The 21,155-nt window shown below is 36.2% G+C and overlaps 1 protein-coding gene across 1 annotated transcript in view; it reads left to right on the forward strand.

Moving 5' to 3' along the window:
- Positions 1-19,193, forward strand: part of RAB21 (RAB21, member RAS oncogene family) — a 41,415-nt gene extending 22,222 nt beyond the window's left edge. The window contains exons 5-7 of the mRNA XM_039221432.1: positions 2,470-2,524; positions 2,993-3,081; positions 17,549-19,193. Coding sequence (XP_039077363.1) covers positions 2,470-2,524; positions 2,993-3,081; positions 17,549-17,691 — 287 coding nt within the window. The 3' untranslated portion in view covers positions 17,692-19,193. The remainder of the gene's footprint in view (positions 1-2,469; positions 2,525-2,992; positions 3,082-17,548) is intronic.
- Positions 19,194-21,155: the final 1,962 nt, after the last annotated feature.

Genomic DNA, 21,155 nt, shown 5'->3' on the forward strand with positions numbered 1-21,155 from the left:
CTTAGCAAAACAGGCTTCTAGCTCTTTATTGCCATTAGGCCATCCGCCCTTAGCAATGGGTATGTCCCTTCCATGATCTTAATTCAAGTGTGTATTTATAAAAAAGATAACAAGTTTTTACTTCTTAGCAGGGTGGCTTTTCATCTTACTCTTCAATACCTTCAGCCAATTTTTCCTAATCTTTATAGTACTGTACTTGGTGGTAATCTTTTTTCAGGTGTTTCAAGCTTATTTAGAAAGTTCCCGATGTAGCTGCATAGTAATATTGAAACAGATATGAGCCTCAAAGCCTTAATTCTTTAGATCTCTTGCTTTTTAAAAAAAATTTTAATGTTTTTATTTATTTTTGAGAGAGAGAGATAGACAAAGTATGAGCAGGGGAGGGGCAGAGAGAGTGAGGGAGACACAGAATTTGAAGCAGGATCCAGGCTCTAAGCTGTTAGGACAGAGCCCAACTCAGGGCACAAGCTCATGAACCATGAGATCGTGACCTGAGCCAAAGTCAGACATTCAACTGACTGAGCCCCCAGGCCCCCCTAGATGTCTTGCTTTTAAAAGAACTATAGGCACTTAAAAAGTTTTGAGTTTTGGAAAAGTCACCAAAATGCAGTTTTTTTTTCTCACTTAATCTGTGCTGTCAATCCCTTATGAATACTGATTGTTCAAAGAAATAGTAGTAAACAAAAATTTTTTGTTTAAAAAATGATTAAGTTATTAAGGTAGCTATTTTAATGATAACCAGATTTATTAAGGTTAGGTAAGTTTAAAGTGTCATCAGATAATATTAGATCACAGCAGTGTCTGAATAATTTCCCCCAAATATTCATTTGAGGCAGTACTCAAATTATCTACTTTCTGTATCCTCATTTTTTCAAAAACAGATATTGATAATCCTGGTGAAATTTGAAGACAGAGCCATTAAATACTGCGAAAAACAACCCAGGGTTTTAGGTAATTGGAACAAAAGTCTCCTTGATCGAGACTCATGGCAGAATCTTGTGCCTGTGTTGGGACCACAGACCACTAGGTGGTGCTTTTTGCATTCTTCATAGCATAAAACACTTTGTTTTTCTTCTGCTGACTGTTGGCTATATTGGCTGTAATATTTAGCAAATTTAAAATTTTATTGACAAGTATAATGTGGAAAATCAGAATTAATATGGTTTTCTTGCTAAGGTAAACAGATCCCTAAAGAAAGAACAGTTTATTACAGAATTTGTTGGTAATCACTGAGATTTAATATAATCTATTTCCCTCTCATGGTTTGGCTGTGGTGTCAGACAGTGACTAGCAGCTGCCCACAATTGGGTGCTCAGATTATTTGAGGCCCTCCACATACAGAACCTCTGGGCTTGGACTTTTCAGTTGTAAGCATTGCATCTTTCATTGGGTGCTAACGTCAGTGCTTCATCTGAAATCATCTTCTAGATTCTCTAAAGTCCCAAGAAAATATGACGTTATTTACAAAGGCTTCCCTTTTCCCTCCTTGAGTCAAAATAGAAGAAATGAAAATAAATTTGTTTGAAATATCCTTTCTTTTGTATTCTGTCTGTCCAGCCAACTCACCTCAACCTCTACCCTGTATTTAAATAAGGAATCTGCATTTTGCAGTTTCTTCACTTTTATTATGGTGGTTTTTTAGCATAATCTCAGTTTTGTTTTGTTTTTAATGTTTTTATTTCTGAGAGAGACAGCATGAACAGGGGAGGGTCAGAGAGAGAGAGGGAGACACAGAATCTGAAACAGCCTCCAGGCTCTGGGCTAGCTGTCAGCACAGAGCCCAACGTGGGGCTCGAACCCACGAACCATGAGATCATGACCTGAGCCGAAGTCGGACGCTTAACTGACTGAGCCACCCAGGCGCCCCACATAATCTCAGTTTTGACCCATTGTTTAAGGAGAGTTAAACTTATTTTCAGTAATTTTAAATTCACATGATATGCATATATTAAGCTCTCTCAAGTTGTTAAACAGTTTCCTCTCCTGTGGTAATGAAATGCTTAAAGAGCCATAATACCAAGTACCCTTACACTAGCCTAATGTCTTTCATGAATAGTAAGATAGCCTTGCTCAATTATTCACTGCTTCTATGTTGATTGGGGACCATTTACACTTGGCTAAGAATCATAGGTTTATCCCTAGGTTCCCAAGTGAAGGTTGTCTCTGTTATATCCTAAATCAAAGACTAGTGCCCATCTCTTTGGAAAAGTTAATTTCTCTGACAGAGATGGCACCTTCAGGAGGGATTTGCATTGAGCCACTTGAAGGAGGTTGAGGCATTTACCTTGACAGACATGATCTACCCTTATATCATAGGGTTTAACTTTATAGTTTCAGGATGTGTAGAAGTTTGATGGGGATTTGTGTTTTTTTTTCCAAGTATTAGAATGGCAATTGTGTATTTAGAATTGGCTTCGTTGTATTGTAAAAATGAATCAATATTAAGAATTGGTATCTTTTTCAAACTAGGTAATAAAATAGACTTGGAAAAGGAGAGACATGTTTCCATTCAAGAAGCAGAATCGTAAGTGGTCTCCCTTTCTCCCTCCCTCCTGTCACTCCCTGGTAGCAGTCCTTCTCTTTGCACAGTGTTCTTTACCATTTATGTACTACTGAAACCTCTTAATCTAAAATGAGCTATTGGAATCAGTGAAGCATGTTTATGTTGGTAATTTCTGGACTTTTGACATTTAAAGATACTCCATTCTCACTTCTCTTTTTGATCTCAGTAAAAAATATAAAGAGTGATGCAAAAGAAAGCTATCATAATCAAATAGTGAATCACAAAGACTTGTATTTGGGTTCCAAATTAACTCAAAAATTTCAAGTGTTGTTATTCTCAAGTTCTTAATTAAAATTTGGTTCGGTGTATCTTGATTTAACCCAGTGTGGGTTAATTAGTAATAAGTCACTAAAATTGCTACTTAAAACATGACAAAAATGAAAATTTTTTTCTATCAATCACTGATGTTACTCTTTTTATTTTTTTAAGGTATGCAGAATCTGTGGGAGCAAAACATTATCACACTTCAGCCAAACAGAACAAAGGAATTGAGGAACTCTTTCTTGACCTTTGTAAAAGTAGGTGTATTCAGACTTTGTATGTTTTAGAAATAGCTCTTTTAAAAATATTGATAATATTTTTAAGTGATGTTTTACAGTCTCCATTAATGACCACACTGATGATTTGTCACATCTACCAGTACTCTTATTTACTTAATATTTTTTTCTTAAACTCATTTTTTAGCTTAAATACCTACCTTAGCTCTATTTTAAGCAGTAGTTAATGGATACGAAATTAGTGAATATGGTATGTGCTAAATGCACTTTAAATACATAACTGTCAAAAATAAAAACAGTATACAGATTAAAACAGATTTAAGAGATGTAACAACGTGTTGCAATGGATGGACCTTATTTGGATCCTGATTTGACAAAGTAGTGAAAAAGGACATTTGTCAAACAATAGGGACTACATAAACATTCACTGGATATTTGATGATATTAAGAAATTATTATGGGGTGCCTGGCTAGCTCAGCTGGTAGGCCATGTGGCTCTTGATCTCAAGGTTGTGAGTTGAAGCCCCACGTTGAGTATGGGCGCCTGGGTGGCTCAGTTGGTTAAGCATCTGACTCTTGGTTTCAGCTCAGTTCATAATCTCACGGTTCATGAGTTCAAACCTCACATCAGGCTCTGCAGTACTTGTGCAGAGCCTACTTGGGATTCTCTGTCTCCCTCTTTGTCTGCCCCTTCCTTACGCTCTCTCAAAATAATTATTTAAAAAAAAATTTAGAAGAAAAATTATTGAGGTTCTGCTTCAAGATAGTAACATCAGAAGATCTTGAACTTACCTTTTCTCGTGGACACACTGAGTCTAAAACTACATATGGAACGATTTCCTCTTTAAAAAACAAAGTCTTGCTGAATGACAACTATACATTAGACAAAGAATAAGAAAAACACACTGAAGAAGGTAGAAGAGGCTGAAACACAATGTTGCTATAAACCACATCCCTGGTGTGATGACCCACAACCATAAGAGAACTTAAAACGCATAGTTTCTCCCTAAAAAGTGAAGATTTTGAACCCCACAGTGGGCATCTCAACTTTTAAGACATTAATGAGAGATGAGTCCCCCAAATATCTAACTTTAAAAATCAGCATGTCGGGACGCCTGGGTGGCTCAGTTGGTTAAGCATCCAACTTCGGCTCAGGTCATGATCTCACGGTTTGTGGGTTCAAGCCCCGCGTTGGGCTCTGCTGACAGCCAGCTCAGAGCCTGGAGCCTGTCTTCGGATTCTGTGTCTCCGTCTCTCTCTGACCCTCCCCTGCTCACGCTCTGTCTCTCTCTCTCTCTCTCTCAGAAGTAAATGAAACATTAAAAAAAAAAATCAGCATGTCTCTCATATCCCAAGACCTATGATACTGAAGCAGTCCGAAAAACTTTTTTTTGAGAGAGAAGAGCTCAAGTGAGCAAGGGGCGGGGGGAGTCCCATGAGGGTCAGAGAGAGAGAAGCAGGGCTCAATCTCATCCAATGCAGGGCTTGAGCTCACCCTTGTGGGACTCAAACTCAACAAAAAGTGAGATCATGACCTTAGCCAAAGTCTGCAGCTTAACCAACTGAGCCACTCAGGTGCCCTGAAAAACTGCTCTTAAAGGGCTGTGTGCTTGGACTCACCTGCCCCAGAGCCCAGGTCAGAGGCAGCTGATCACGTTAACTTAAAGTGAAGGAGGCTTAGGGTACCTAGGTGGTTCAGTCAGTTAAGCATCCAACCCTTGATTTCAGCTTAGGTCATGACTGCAGGGTCATGGGATCAAGCCCTGTGTCAGGCTCAGCACTGAGTGTAGAGCCTGCTTGAGATTCTCTTTCTCTCCTTCTGTCCCCTTCTCTGCTTATGCTCTATCTCTCTCAAATAAAAAATCAGGACCAAGAATACAGGCTCCCTTGGCCTTCAGGTCAGGTGATCAAGAGGTGTTTCCTAGGTGGCAGATGCAAAAATTGGGGCACCAGATGTGTGTAAAAGCTCTCCTCCGGAAGTCCTGATTAACTGTTCCGTTTACTGTATAGAAAGCAATATGGAGAAATAGGAATATGTTCCAAATGAAAGAACAAGATAAAATCTCAGGAAAAAACCTTAATGAGACAGAGATAAGTAACTTACCTGATAAAGAGTTCAGAGTGATGGTTATAAAGATCCTCAGAATTTCAACAGGAGATGGAAAATATAAGAAAATACTAAATAGAAGCCATAGAGCTGAAGAAAACAATAAATGAACTGAAAAATACCCCCAAAGGTATTCAACATCAGCCTAGATGAAGCAGAAATGAGCAGTGAACACAAAGACAAGGCAGTGGCACTTACCCAATCAGAGTAGCAAAAAGAAAAAACATGGGGAAAAAAAAGTGAAGATAGTTTAAGGTATTTATGGGACAATATCAAGCACCCCAACATTTGTATCATAGGAATCCCAGAAGAAGAGAGAAAGGAGGGCAGAAATCTTACTTGAGGAAATAATGGCTAAAAACCTGGGTAAGGAAACAGATATCCAAGTCCTGGAAGCCCAGAGAGTTCCAAATAAGAGGAACCTAAAGTAATCCACACCGAAGATACATTATAATTAAAATATTAAAAGTAAAAGACAAGGAGAGAATATTAAAAGGGGTAAGACAAAAACAGCTTGTTACATATAGGAGGCTCCCCATAAGATTATCAGCAGACCTTTCAGCAACAGTTTACAGGGCAGAGGGAATGGCATGATATATTTGAAGTACTGAAAGAAAAAAACCTACAAACCAAAAATTCTCTACCTGACAAAGCTATCATTCAGGAGTGAAGGAGAGAGAAAGAATTTTCCAGACCAGCAAAAGCTAAAGTTCATCACCGCCAAACTTGCCTTAAAGATATGTTAAAGTGACTTCTTTTACCTGAATAGAAAGGGTGCTAATTAGTAGCAGGAACACACATGAGAGATGAAATCTCACTGAAAGGTAAATAGTAAAGGTAGTATATTAATTGAGTATAAAGCTAGTATGAAAGTTAGAAGACAAAAGTAGTGAAAATAACCATAATTGTGATAATTAGTTGAGGGATACGTAAGATGAAAAGATGTAAAACATGACATCAAAAACATAAAACATCACTGGGGGAGTAGTAATGTTGAGTATTACAGTGGGATCAAGTTTAAAATACGTTAACAACTTAATGGGATGACTGGGTGCTCAGTTGGTTAAGTGTCCAACTTGGGCTCAGGTCATGAATCTCATGGTTCATGAGTTCAAGCCCCACGTCAGGCTTTACTGACAGCTCAGAGCCTGGAGCCTGCTTAGTATTCTTTGTCCCTCTCTCTCTGCCTCTTTCCTGATTGTGCTCTGTCTCTCTTTCTCTCTCAAAAATAAATATTAAAAAAAATTTTTAAAGATATTATCAACTTAAAATAGACCATTATAGATATGTTGTTATATGTCTCTTTGTAACCACAAAACAAAAACCTAAATATACAAAAGATAAAGAGAAAGGAATATAAGCATACCGCTGAAGTATGTCATCAAACCTGAAAGTAAAGAGCAAGAGAACAAGAAACAAACAAAGAGGAATTACAAAAATAGCTAGGAAACAAAATGGCCGTAAATACACCTATAATTACTTTAAATGTAAATGGACTAAGGTCTCAAGTCAAAAGACATAAAATGGCTTGAATGGATTAAAAAAAAAAAAAACAAGACCAGGATGCCTGGGTGGCTTCAGTCAGTTAAGCAGAGACTCAGTTTCAGCTCAGTTCATGATCTTATGGTTCATAGGATCAAGCCGTGGTTTTGGCTCTGCACTGAAAGTGTAGAGCCTGTTTGGAATTCTCTCTTTACTTCTCTCTCTCTGCCCCTCCCCCACTCACACCTCTGCACACTCTCTCTCTCTCAAAATAAGTAAACTTAAAAAAGAGGTCTTTAAAGAAAAACAGGCCCATGTATATGTTGCCTTTAAGAAACTCAGTTTATTTATTTTTTAAAAATGTTTATTTACTTTTGAGACAGAGACAGAGCGCGAGTGGGGGAGGGGTGGAGAGAGAGGGAGACATAGGATCTGAAACAGCTCCAGGCTGAGCTGTCAGCACAGAACCCGATGCTGGGCTCAAACCCACAAACCGCAAGATCATGACCTGAGCCAAAGTCGGACACTTAACCAACTAAGCCACCCAGGTGCCCCAAGAAGCCCAGTTTATTTATTTATATTTACTTATTTTTTAATTTAAATCCAAGTTAGTTAACATTCAGTGTAATAATTTCAGGGGTAGAAATTCGTGATTCATCACTTATATATAACACCAAGTACTCATCACAAGTGCTCTCCTTAATGCCTATCCCCTATTTTGCCCATCTCCTACCCAACACCGCTCCAAACCTGTTTGTTCTCTGTATTTAAGAGTTTCTTATGTTTTGCTTCCCTCTGTTTTTCTTATTTTCCCTACCTTCCCCTATGTTCATCTGTTGAGTTTCTGAAATTCCTCATATGGGTGAAATATGATATTACTTTTCTCTGACTTATTTCACTCAGTATAATACACTCTAGTTCCATTCACATTGTTGTAAATGGCAAGATTTCGTTCTTTTTGATCACTCAGTAGTATTCCATTATATATATATATATATAAAACGTATCCTCTTTATCCATTCATCAGTTGATGGACATTGGGGCTCTTTCCATGATTTGACTACTGTTTTTTTTTTTAAATATTTTTATTTATTTCTAGGAGAGAGAGAGAGAGACAGCGTGAGCAGGGGAGGGTCAGAGAGAGAGGGAGTCACAGACTGAAACAGGCTCCAGGCTCTGAGCTGGCAGTCAGCACAGAGCCCGACGCGGAGCTCGAACCCACGAACCGCGAGATCATGACCGAAGCGAAAGTCGGACGCTTAACCAACTAAGCCACCCAGGCGCCCCATGATTTGACTACTGTTGATAGTGCTACTATAAACATTGGGGTGCATGTGACCCTTCGAATCAGCATTTTTGGATCCTTTGGATAAATACCTAGTACTGCAATTGCTAGGTAGTAGGGTAGTTCTATTTTTAATTTTTTGAGGAAACTCCATACTGTTTTCCAGAGTGGCTGCACCAGTTTGCATTCCCAGCAGCAGTGCAAAAGTGTTCCCTTTTATCTGCATACTTCACCAATATCTGTTGTTTCTTGAGTTGTTAATTTTAGCCATTCTGACAGGTATGAGGTGGTATCTCAATATGGTTTTGACTTATATTTCCCTGATAAACAGTGATATTGAGCATTTTTTCATGTGTCAGCCATCCTGATGTCTTCTTTGGAAAAGTGTCTGTTCATGTCTTTTGTCCATTTCTTCACTGGATTATTTACTTTTGGCTGTTGAATTTGATGAGTTCATTTTAGATTTTGGATACTAACCCTTTATCCAGTATGTCATTTGCAAATATCTTCTTCCATTCTGTCATTTGCCTTTTAGTTTTCCTGATTGTTTCCTTCGTTGTGTGAAAGCCTTTTTTTTTTTTAATCTTGATAAGGTCCTAATAGTTCATTTTTGCTTTTGCTTCCCGTGCCCCTGGGTGACATGTCAAGTAAGAATTTACTACAGCCAAGGTCAAAAGTTGTTGCCTGTTTTCTTCTCTAGGACTCTGATGGCTTCCTGTCTAACATTTGTTTAGGTCTTTCATCCATTTTGAGTTTATTTTTGTGTATGGTATAAGAAGGTGGTACAGGTTCATTCTTCTGCATGTCACTGTCCAGTTTTCCCATCACCATTTCCCGATGAGACTATCTTTGTTCCATTTTATATCCTTCCCTGCTTTGTTGCAGATCAGTTGGCCGTATATTTGTGGGTCCATTTCTGGGTTCTCTGCTCTGTTCCATTGATCTGTGTGTCTGCTTTTCTGCCAATACCATACTGTCTTGATGATTACAGCTTTGTAATACAGCTTGAAGTCCGGAATTGTGATGCCTCCTGGTTTGTTTTTCTTTTTCAACATTACTTTTGCTATTTTGAGTCTTTTCTGGTTCCATACAAATTTTCGGATTGTTTGTTCTAGTTCTGTAAAGAATGCTGGTGTTATTCTGATAGGGATTGCATTGAATGTGTACATTGCTTTGGGTAGTATTTTGGTAGTATGGATAATATTTTCACAATATTTGGTCTTCCAATCTATCAGCGTGGAATGCTTTTCCATTTCTTTGTGTCTTCTTCAATTTCTTTCATAAGCTTTCTATAGTTTTCAGTGTATAGATCTTTTACCTCTTTGGCTATGTTTATTCCTAGGTATTTTATGGGTTTTGGTGCAGCTGTATATGGAATAGATTTCCTTGATTTCTCTTCCTGCTGGTTCATTATTGGTGTATGGAAATGCAACCAATTTCTGTATGTTGATTTTATATCCTGCAACTTTGCTGAATTCATGTATCAGTTCTAGCAGTTTTATGGTGCAGTCTTTCGGGTTATCCACATAGAGTATCATATCATCTGCGAAGAGTGAAAGTTTGACTTCTTTCTTGCCAGTTTGGATGTCTTTTATTTCTTTTTGTTGTATGGTTGCTGTGGCTAGGACTTCCAACACTATGTTGAACAACAGCAGTGAGAGTGGACATCCCTGTCATGTTCCTGACCTTGGGGGGAAAGCTCTCAGTTTCTCCCATTGAGAATGATACCAACAGTGGGTCTTTCGTATATGGCCTTTATGATGTGGAAGAATGTTCCTTCCATCACTACTTTCTTGAGGGTTTTTATCAAGAAAGGATGCTGTATTTTGTCAATGCTTTATCTGCATCTATTTAGAGGATCATGTGGTTCTTATCCTTTTTTTCTTTTTTCTTTTTTTAATTTATTTTTTAAATTTACATCCAAGTTAGTTAGCATATAGTGCAACAATTATTTCAGGAGTAGATTCTTTAATGCTCCTTATGCATTTAGCCCACTCCCCTCCTACAACCCCTCCAGTAACTCTCTGTTCCCCATATTGAAGAATCTCTTGTGTTTTGTCCCCCTCCCTGTTTTTATATTATTTTTGCTTCCCTTCCCTTATGTTCATCTGTTTTGTATCTTAAAGTCCTCATATGAGTGAAGTCATATTATATTTGTCTTTCTCTGAGTGACTAATTTTGTTTAGCATAATACCCTCTAGTTCCATCCACTTAGTTGCAAATGGCAAGATTTCATTCTTTTTGGTTGCCAAGTAATACTCCATTGTGGGTATACATGTATGTGTATATATATATATATATATATATATATATACACACACACACACACACACACACACATATATATGATATATATATATATATATATATATCTTTTTTATCAATTCATTCATCAATGGCCATTTAGGCTCTTTCCATACTTTGGCTATTGTTCATAGTGCTGCTATAAACATTGGAGTGCATGTGCCACTTCGAAACAGCACACCTGTATCTCTTTTTTATCTTAATATGGTGTATCCCATTGATTAATATGTGGATATTGAACCCGCTCTGCATCCCAGGAGTAAATCCCACTTGATCATGGTAGATAATTGTTTTCATGTATTGCTAGATCCAGTTTGTTAGTATCAGTTTAGATGTAAGGACACAGACTGAAAGTGCAGGGATGAAAAAAGACATTCCATCTAAATGGAAATCAAAAGAAAGTTGAAGTAGCTATTCATATATATGACAAAATAGACTTTAACACAAAGACTGTAATAAGAGACTTGGCATTGCATAATGATAAAGGGGTCATTCCAACAAGAAGATATGACATTTGTAATATCTGTGCACCCAACAAAGGAGCACCAAAATATATAAAGTAAATATCAACACACTTAAAGAAAGAAATAGCAATAGAAATAATGGTAGGGAACTTTAATTCCCCACTTACATCAATGGATAGCTTGATTATGCAGACAGAAAAGCAGCAAGGAAACATTGGCCTTAAATGAAATGTTAAATCGATGGACTTAACAGATATTTACAGAACATTGTATCCAAAACAACAGAACCCACATTTTTCCCAAGTGCACATGGAACACTTTCCAAGATTATATGTTAAGCCACAAAACAACTTTTAATAAATTCAAGAGGACTGAAATCATATTAAGCATCTTTTCCAACCACAATGATATAAAACTAGAAGTTAATTACACAAAGAATACTGAAAATTTCACAAATATGTGGAGAATAAACATGCTACTGAACAGCCAACAAGTCAAGGAAGAAATCAAGAGAAATAAAAATGTACCTTTAGACAAGCAAAAATGTAAATGCAACATACCAAACTTTATAAGATGCAGCAAAAGCAATTCTAAGAGGGAAGTTCATAGTGATACCTAACTCAAGAATCAAAAATAGAGACTGCTTAGGATTCTCTGTCTCCCCCCCACCCCCTGTTCCACTCACACTCTCTCTCTTTCAAAATAAATAGACATTAAAGAAAAAGAACCAGCAGTTCCCAGATGGTTTGGACATCAAACCCTTTGTTTAAGAAAGAAAGAAAGAGAGAGAGAGGGAGGGTGGGAGAGAGGGGGAAGGAAGGAAGGAAGGAAGACACGAAAGCAGAGTCTTTATAACTGATACCACAGAAATACAAAGGATCACAAGACACTGCTGTGAACAATTATATGCCAACAAATCAGACAACCTAGAAGACATCAGCAAATTCCTAAAAATATATAACCTACCATAATGAATCATGGTGAAATATAAAGTCTGAACAGACTAATTACAAGTAAGAAGATTGAATCAATAATCAAAAACCTCCCAACAAACAGAAATCCGGGACCGGATGGCTTGACTGGTGAATTCTACTAAACATTCAAAGAATGTTCTAAACATTCAAAGAATACCAGTCCTTCTCAAACTCTTCCAAAAAGTAGAAGAGAAGGAACCTTTCCAAACTCATTTTACAAAGCTAGCATTACCCTGACACCAAAGCTAGACAAGGATACCATAAGAAAAAAAAATCACGGGCCAGTACCCTTGATGAACATAGATGCAAAAACCCTCAACAAAATATTAGCAAACTGAATTCAACAATACACTGAAATGATCATAACCATAATCAAATGGGATTTATTCCAGGGATGCAAGGATGGCTCAACATCTACAACTTAGTGATTGTGATATACCATGTTAATAAAATGAAGGATAAGATCATATGACCATCTCAATAGATGCAGGAAAAGCATTTGACAAAATTCAACATCCATTTATGATAAAACCCACTTCTTTTTATTTATTTATTTATTTATTTATTTATTTATTTTTTTACAAATAGTTTATTCTCAAATGATAAAACCCACTTCTTAACCAAGTGGGTATAGAGGGAATGTACCTTAACATAATAAAGGCCATATACAAAAAAACCCACAACTAGCATCATACTCCATGGAGAAAAACTGAAAGCTTTTCCTTTAAGATCAGGAAAAAGACAAGGATGCTCATTCTACATCGTATTGGAAGTCCTAGTGAGAGCAGTTAGAAAAAGAAAAAGAAACAAAAGGCAATACAGGTTAGAAAGGAAGAAATAAAACTTAGTATTTGCAGATGATATTATACATAGAAAACCCTTAGAGACTCCCATCAAAAAACTGTTACAGCTAATAAGCAAATATAGTTCATTGCAGGATACAAGAAATCAAGAATCAAAAATCAGTTGTGTTTCTATACACTAAAAATGAACTATCAGAAATCAAGAAAACAATCCCATTTTCAGTTACATCAAAAATGATAAAATACAGGGTGCCTGGGTAGCTCAGTCAGTTAAGTGTTCGACTTCAGCTCAGGTCATGATCTCACAGTTTCTGAGTTCGAGCTCCACATTGGGCTCTGTGCTGACAGCTCAGAACCTGGAGCCTGCTTCGAATTCTGTGTCTCCCTCTCTCTCTGCCCTCCCAAACTCACACTCTGTGGCTCTCTCTCTCTCTCTCAAAAATAAACAAAAATTTTAAAAATGCTAAGATATATAAGAATGAATTTCATGAAAATGAAGTGAAAGACATATATTGAAAACTATAAAATGTTGAAGAAAGAAATTGAAGACACAAATAAATGGAAGGATGTCCCATGCTCCTAGCCTGGAAGAATTAATATTGTTAAAATCCCATACTACTCAAAGCAGATTCAGTGCAGTTCTTATAAAAAATTCCAATGGCAGGTCACCTGGGTAGCTAAGTCAGTTAAGCGCTGAAATTCAGCTCAAGTCATTATCTCCCAGTTCATGAGTTCAAGGCCTGACAGCATAGAGCCCATGTCAGATTCTCTGTCCCCTTCTCTCTCTGCCCCCCCTCACTTGCACACTCTCTTTCAAAAATAAACATCTAAAAAATTACAATGGCATTTTTTACAGAAGGAGAACACCCAATCCTCAAATTTGTATAGAACCATAAAGGACCCTGAATAGCCAAAGCAGTCTTGAGATGAAGAACAAAGCTAGAGGATCACGTTCCCTGATTTTCAACTGTATTACAGAGTTATAGTAAAACAGTGTGGTATTGGCATAAAAACAGACACACAGATCAATGGAACATAATACAGCACCCAGAAATAAACTCATTCTTATGTGGTCAATTAGCTTATGACAAAGGAGTCAAGAATATACAGCTGGGAAAGGGTATTGTCTCTTCAGTAAATGGTATTGGGGAAATTGAACAGCCTCATACAAAAGAATGGACCTGGACGACTGTTTTATGCCATAGACAAAAATTAAGTTAAATGGATTGAAGACTTAAACCTAAGACCTGAAACTCCTAGAAGAAAACATAGGCAGTAAGCTCCTAGACATAGGTCTTAGCAATGATTTTTTAGATCTGACAGCAAGAGCAAATGCAACAAGAGCAAGAATAAACAGTAGACTATGTCAAACTAAAAGCTTCTGTCCAGCAAAGAAAACCATCTGAAAATGAAAAGGCAACCTACCAAGTGGAAGAAAGTGTTTACAAATCATATGTCTCATAAGGGGTTAATGTCCAAAATATATAAAGAACTCCTGCAACTTGGTAGATTAAAAAGAAAACCTTATAGACACTCCAATTAAAAAATTGGTCAAACATCTGAAAAAGCATTTTTCCAAAGAAGACATAGAGATGGCCAATAGGTACATGAAGAGATGTTCTATGTCATTAATTATCAGGGAAATACAAACCGAAACTATCATGAGATAATACTTCATACCAGTTAGAATGGCTGTTATCAAAAAGGCAAGAAACAAGTGTTAGCGAGAATGTGAAGAAAAGAGAGCCTTGTGCACTATTGATGGAATAAACGTGTCCAGCCGCAATGGAAAACAGTATGGGTTTCTTCAAAAAATTAAAAATAGAACTGTGATATGATTCATTAGTTCTACTTTTAGATAGTGGAAGAAACACTAATGTGGGAGGATAAACCTTATTCATTCATTTACAATAGCCAAGATATGGAAATAACCTAAGTTTCCATCAATGGGTGAATGAATAAAGAAAATGTGCTGTGTATATATATGGTAGAATGTTATTCAGCCGTAAAAAAGAATGAAATCTTGTCATTTGTGACAACTTGAGGGCATTATCCTAAGTGAAATAAGTCAGAGAAGGATAAATAGCATGATCTCTCTTATATGTGGAATCTAAAAATAAATAAATAAATAAATAAATAAAACCAACCTCATAGATACAGAGAACAGAGAGGCAGGGGTTTGGGGGTGGGAGAAATGGGTAAAGAGTTTTGTTTGTTTTTAGTTTAAATAAGTTGAGTTATTCTTTATTTTTAAAATTTTAAAGTGTGATTATAGTACTGTAGTTATACTTTTTTTAAAAGTTCTTTTTAAAAAGTTCTTATTTTTTAGAGATCATATTAAAATAATTTATAAATAAAATTATGTGTCTAGATTTGATTCAAGTTAGTGGTAGGGAGGGCACCTGGGTGGCTCAGTTGATTAAGCATCGGACTTCGGCTCAGATCATGATCTTAACAGTCTGTGAGTTCTAGCCTCACACTGGGTTTCGTGCTGACAGCTCAGGCCCTGGAGCCTGCTTCGGATCTGTGTCTTCCTCTCTCTGCCCTTCCCCTGCTTGCACTGTCTCATTCCATCTCTCAAAAATAAATAAATGTTAAAAAAAATTTTTTTTAAATGATACTGGTAGGGATGCCTGCTGAGTATAGATGAAATAGTGTGATGGACATAAGGATTTTCATTATGCTGTTTTTATGTTTTTATAGATTTTTGAAGTTTTTCAGATTAAAATGTTTTTTAAAAGAGAGAAAGGAAAAGGTTTATCACCAATAGAATGTATACCATACTTAGGAAAACCCTAGTCTGTGGAATATTGGATTGAAATGATCCTGTCAATTATATTTCTTAATTTATGGACCTCACATTCTTTTGAGAATTTGATGAAACTATGGTTTTTGTGTCTAGAAAAATGTATATATACACAAACTTTGGAGTAAATTTCAGTTTTTCAAAAAACTGAAGGTCATTCATAATTCTTGTAGAGCTTTAATTCTCTAAGTGAGGTCTCCTGACCAGCAGCATCAGTATCACTTTAGAATTTGTTAGAATGTAGATTCTTAGGCCCTGCTAAGTCAAATGAATCAAAATCTCTGGAGGTGGTACCTAAAATCTATGTTTTAAAAATTCTTCCATATGATTGTGATTCACACTGAAATTTGAGAATTTATTTCTATTCTCGATGCTTGTGTATACATATGAATCACTTGGGGATCTTGTTAAAATATATATTTGATTGAGTTGGTCTGGTGTGGGCCTGAACTTTACATTTCTGATAGGCATCCATGTGGCGATGATGCTGGTCCTCAGACCATACTTTGAGTACCAAGGTTCTAGCTCTAAAGCTTAGAAATGTTATAAATTTCATATATCTTTATAGGAAAAAACTGTATTTCTCATGTTTGTTTAAAAACTATAGAACATACAGAAATACTAATATATCTTATATATTTTTGTGAAACAAAAAAATAGAGATTTTGAAAACTTGAAGAAAAATAAGTAGAAATTAGAATTTGTAATGTTTTCTAATTTCATCTCATTGGATTTTCCTGTACAATTAAATTTGGAAATCTTTGTTTAAGAGCAGTCTCTGGTTCCAAGTTTAAGAACCATTGTTCTTTTTTTTTTCCATTGTTTTTAATGTTTATTTATTTTTGAGACAGAGAAACAGAACATTAGTAGGGGAAAGGCAGAGAGAGAGGGACACACAGAGTCCAAAGCAGGCTCCAAACTCAGAGGTGTCAGCACAGAGCCCAATGCGGGGCTCAAACTCACAAGCTGTGAGATCATGACCTGAGCCGAAGTCAGGCACTCAACCAACTGAGCCACTGAGGCGCCCCTAAGAACCATTGTTCTAGGACTCCCTCTTTTCTTTCTTCATCTTTTCAGCTATGTATTCAGTGAATATTTACTTCTAATATGTGCCTTATATGTTCATTTTTTAACTGTCTTCAGAGCAGAAGTTCTAAATTTTAATAAGGTCTTATTTGTCAGTTTTTCTTTATGATTTGTGTCTTTTGTATCTTATATGAGAAATCTTTGCCCAACTCAGACTCACAAAGATTTTTTTCCCTACAGAGATTTCCTCCTATATTTTCTTCTAGATATTTCTGGATAACTGTGCATAGCTTACGTTTTACATTTAGGTTCATAATTCATTTTTTAATTTTTGACTATGGTCAGAAGTATAGATAGATCGAGGCTAATTTTTTACATGTAAATGTCCAGTTCTGATACTGTTTCTTGAAAAGATTATTCATTTTTCATTGAATAGTCTTGGCACATACATCAAAAATCAAGTGATCATATATATGTAGGAGTCTATTTCCAGACCCTGTTCCATTCATCTTTAGAGCTCTCCTTTCACCAATATTTCACTCTTCAGTGGGGTAAGTTTCTGCTGTATCTTTAAGTTAGATAGTATCAGTCTCCCAGCTCTGTTCTTCCTCCCTCATCTTAAACTCTTTCATTCTTTCAAATATTATTTGTATAAAAGTATTACATTCTTGTTGAAGAGTAAATCTTGTTCCCTAAATATCAGTTGTACTGGAATAATATGAACTACTTTTTTTAAAATTTTTTTTTCTTTGAGATAGAGAGGGCATGAGTGTAGGAGGGGCGGAGAGAGAGAATCCCAAGCAGGCTCTGCACTGTCAGCACAGAGCCCAATGTAGGGCTCAAACTCATGGGCCATGAGATCATGACCTGAGCCGAAGTGGGTGCTTAACTGACTAAGCCACCCAGGTACCCCAGAATAATATGAAGTTCTTTGACATATTGCTAACTATATATGAAAGTCCTAAGGATATTACTTGTATATAGGCATTTGTTCAAAATAAAAACTTTTTTCTCTCTATTGATATCACTGTGGCCGTTATGCACCTGGACAAATGCAGTTGCTATTTATTTTTAAACTTGCAGGAAAAGCTATTCAGTGAGCTGACAGAATGTTCATTATATTTAGTTTCCTTGTTGGTTGGAAGTCAGACATGGCTATCATGGTGGTATGCTGAAATTATATACAGAGAAAATCCATAGATTGTGATCCTAAATTTCTGTTTCTTCCCTCTCTTAGGGATGATAGAAACAGCACAAGTGGATGAGAGAGCTAAAGGCAATGGCTCCAGTCAACCAGGAGCCGCGAGGCGAGGTGTTCAGATTATTGATGATGAACCTCAAGCCCAGAGCGGTGGCGGAGGATGCTGTTCTTCTGGATAACTGTTCACACTTAAGAGATTAAATAAACTGTGGATCATTGCCCTCAACATGAAGACTGCCATATTCCAAGTCACATTATTTTACCAATGGAATTATAGAATTAACAGTATTTTAAATTACGTTTATAACACTGCAGAGACCTTAAGTGCTAAACTTAGTGGAGTTTGTGACCAGAGAATTGGCATTTTTCTACAAATGTTAACAAAGCAATTACCAATGGCCTTTTTACATATTTTTTTCTTTAATAAGGAATAATATGCATGTAGAAAAGACCTACTTAAAGGCTTCATTTATATTCTTTTAAATCAAATCTTTATTTAATAACTTATATATGTTGTTGGAATGGTATACATTTTTGCAGCCCTTTGTATTTTGTGGTAGTTTGAATTGTATCACTTCTAAACAGCAAACTGTTTTTGTTTTCCTTTTTTATTTTTAATTAGCAGATACCTGAAGTACTATTTTTGCAGGGTTTGCACAGGCCCCTTAACTGTCTACTACTTTGATATAATCTATATACAACCTGTATGCTGAGCTGGTAAAATACATTGTAAAATTACATATTAAATATTTTATCTGCTTTTACAAGCGCAAGGTGCAAAAATATATACAGTAGTCTCATTGATGACTGTAAAGTGAATTAACATTTGGTGATAATGCCTAAGCTTTTTGACTCTGACATAAAGATCATAGCTCCCCTTCACTTTTGTCTTAACTTGAAAGTGGCGTGTTTCAATTTTCACATATACTTTACTTGAATTATTGCTGTTGTCATATTTTTGCCTCTGTAAGTCTTTCTGATGATTGAACAACAGCATTTGCCTTTTGGTTTGTTGGGGTTTGGGGTTTTTTTTTTTTTTTTTGCTTTTTATTTTTGTTTAGGGGGGACTTTTTTTTGGATAAAAGAGATGAATTCTGCTGATTTTGCTTTAGAGTGGTTACCTTAGAAGTATTTGAGTGGAGCATGCTGAGTTTCACTTCTGCAATGGCTTTAGTTTTCTCTTAGGCTTTATATGAGATGGGTTCACTGGCATGAGAAGAGAGAAAGAGGCCCCAGATAGTTGCCACTCACCAAAACTCATTCATACAGCATGTTAATGGGTAGTTTATGCTCCTGGGCCAGCACTTTTAAATCCTTTTTGAGCAAATTACATTTGTTCATTGCTTGCCAGAGATGAACACAGAAAAATTTGTTCCATTTTATAAGAGCTGTCCTGAGTTTCTATGAAGGGAAACATTTCATGTAATGCGGTTATAGCAAACACTGGAAAGATTTATTATAAAGTTATATTCTTGTATACTTTGTAAATTAGTCTCATTAGGTTTTTTTTTTTTTTTTCCTAAGCATAGGACTGAACTTAAAGTTGTTAATTTAGTAGAATCAGACAGTGCTCACAGAGGGATCACAAATTGTGGAAATTAACATACATTGTTCTTGTTCTAATATATATATTTTTCCATTTCTGTCATGCTTGGAAAACTAGTAAATGTTATGTCTAAGATAAAATGGAATGGCCCCTGGATTTACTTCTTACAAGAAGCAGTAGTATGCAATAAAGTTGTTAGCATGAGCAGTTAAGAGGATGTAAAGAGGTTATAGTTGCTAAAGCAGTACTACCATATTTTTAAGTTAATAGCTTAAGCTTTCCCAAATGGGTTTAAAGTTGAATGGATTGACACCTTTATGTTATGCTGTTAGAATTTTTACTTAGTATTAAGGGTTCTGTGAGCCCTCACTTTACCTTCTTTACTTATTCTCCTTGCCAAACCCAACAGACTGTCCTCTCTGTTGTGTGTGTTTGGGGGAGGATGGGAAGAGTCAGAGAGATAAGCTAAAACTGTTTTGTTTTGTTTTGTATTTTTAATCAGATGATTGTATAGTCTCTCAGTTTCCTATGAAGTTTGTGTTTATGCAGGACATCAGGAGAGACCAGGGGAAGGATGAGGACAAGTACAGGAAAAATTATTGTTGCCCTCCTGGTTCTTCCACCAGTAGTAAAGAAAGCCTTGCCATTTCTACTATTATACATGTAGATGGGAAAGAAGCTCTTCTTCAGAGTGAACTGTTTTTTAAACTAATGAGCGATGAAATTGAGCTTTATTCCAAAAAGCAGGGGCGCCTGGGTGGCTCAGTCGGTTAAGCGTCTGACTTCAGCTCAGGTGATGATCTCATGGTTCATGGGTTTGAGCCCCGCGTCAGGCTCTGTGCTGGCAGCTAGCTCAGAGCCTGGAGCCTGTTTCGGATTCTCTATCTCCCTCTCTCTCTGACCCTCTCTTGCTCATGCTGTCTCTCTCTCTCTCTCAGAAATAAATTTAAAAACACATTTAAAAACTTCAAAAAGTAAAATCATTAAGCCTGATAATTGGAGAGTTGTACTCTCAATTTTTGACCCTTTGTTAATGATATTAAATCCAGATCAGAACCTCCGCTCCAAAGTTGCCACATAATTATTGATAGGCTACAACCAGTCTCCATTTTTTTTTTCCTTTACTCTCCTTTAGTTCTGTGTATCATTCTTGACTTCAAGCACTTGATTCTTTTTCTCACCTTGTAATTTAAGCTAATTCAATAGCAACAATAAATACTAAGGAATACCTGTCCTTGCTTTAAAATTTGAGAGGTCTTTAGATAGTCTGAAGGAGGAATGAAAGAGGACCAGCCTATCGCAGAATGTGCATAAAGGAGAGATAAAGAGATGAGAAACTAAGGCTGAGGAAATTTCTCTGATACTTTCTTTACCTCTTTAACATTTTTTGTGTTCCTGTCCTTATAAATTGTGCTATTAGGAAGAAGACATGAGTTATTGTATTGTGTGTTAAAAGTAGTAGGTAGGTAGAACCAATATATTTTTCAACTAGTAAGTGTATACACTTAGTATATATAACTAAAAAGTGGTATAAGATAGTCATTAAAAATACTTGAATATTATGTTAAAAGTATACAATCATTGTTTCTGTAATGATGGTCGGTATTCTGCATCTTGTTTTGCTTTGTGATTATAGAGGAAGATCAATGTTTTTAAAAATGTATATTGCAACAATTTTGGGGTAACAGCAATCTCAAAAAAAGTGTCACATTATACCTTATGAAATATGAGTGTTCGAATTTGTTTTGTTCTGGGAAAATCACCTGAAAATACCCTGAAGCTATGGCTGTTATAGCTAAATTGAAGTCCTTTAAAAAAAAAAAAAACCATATATTATTAGTGATTACTTTTTTTTTGGTATTAGAGTAAGAAAGAAGAATGATACAGGTTTTTAAGTAAGAAAAGATAAAATTTGGGATATATGACAGGAGGTTAGTGAGGAGTAGACTGGAAGTCAGGTAGGTATGAAACTCTACAACCTGACTTTTTATAATTGTTTTGAAATGCATTATCATTTCTAAATAAGGCAAGTTATGCGTTGTACCAAATATTTAGAACATATACAGAATGAATTGGCATACTATTTAATACAATTTG

This window comes from Hyaena hyaena, unplaced genomic scaffold, assembly GCF_003009895.1.
Source record: "Hyaena hyaena isolate Hyena2069 unplaced genomic scaffold, ASM300989v1 scaffold_990, whole genome shotgun sequence".
Classification (NCBI taxonomy): domain Eukaryota; kingdom Metazoa; phylum Chordata; class Mammalia; order Carnivora; family Hyaenidae; genus Hyaena; species Hyaena hyaena.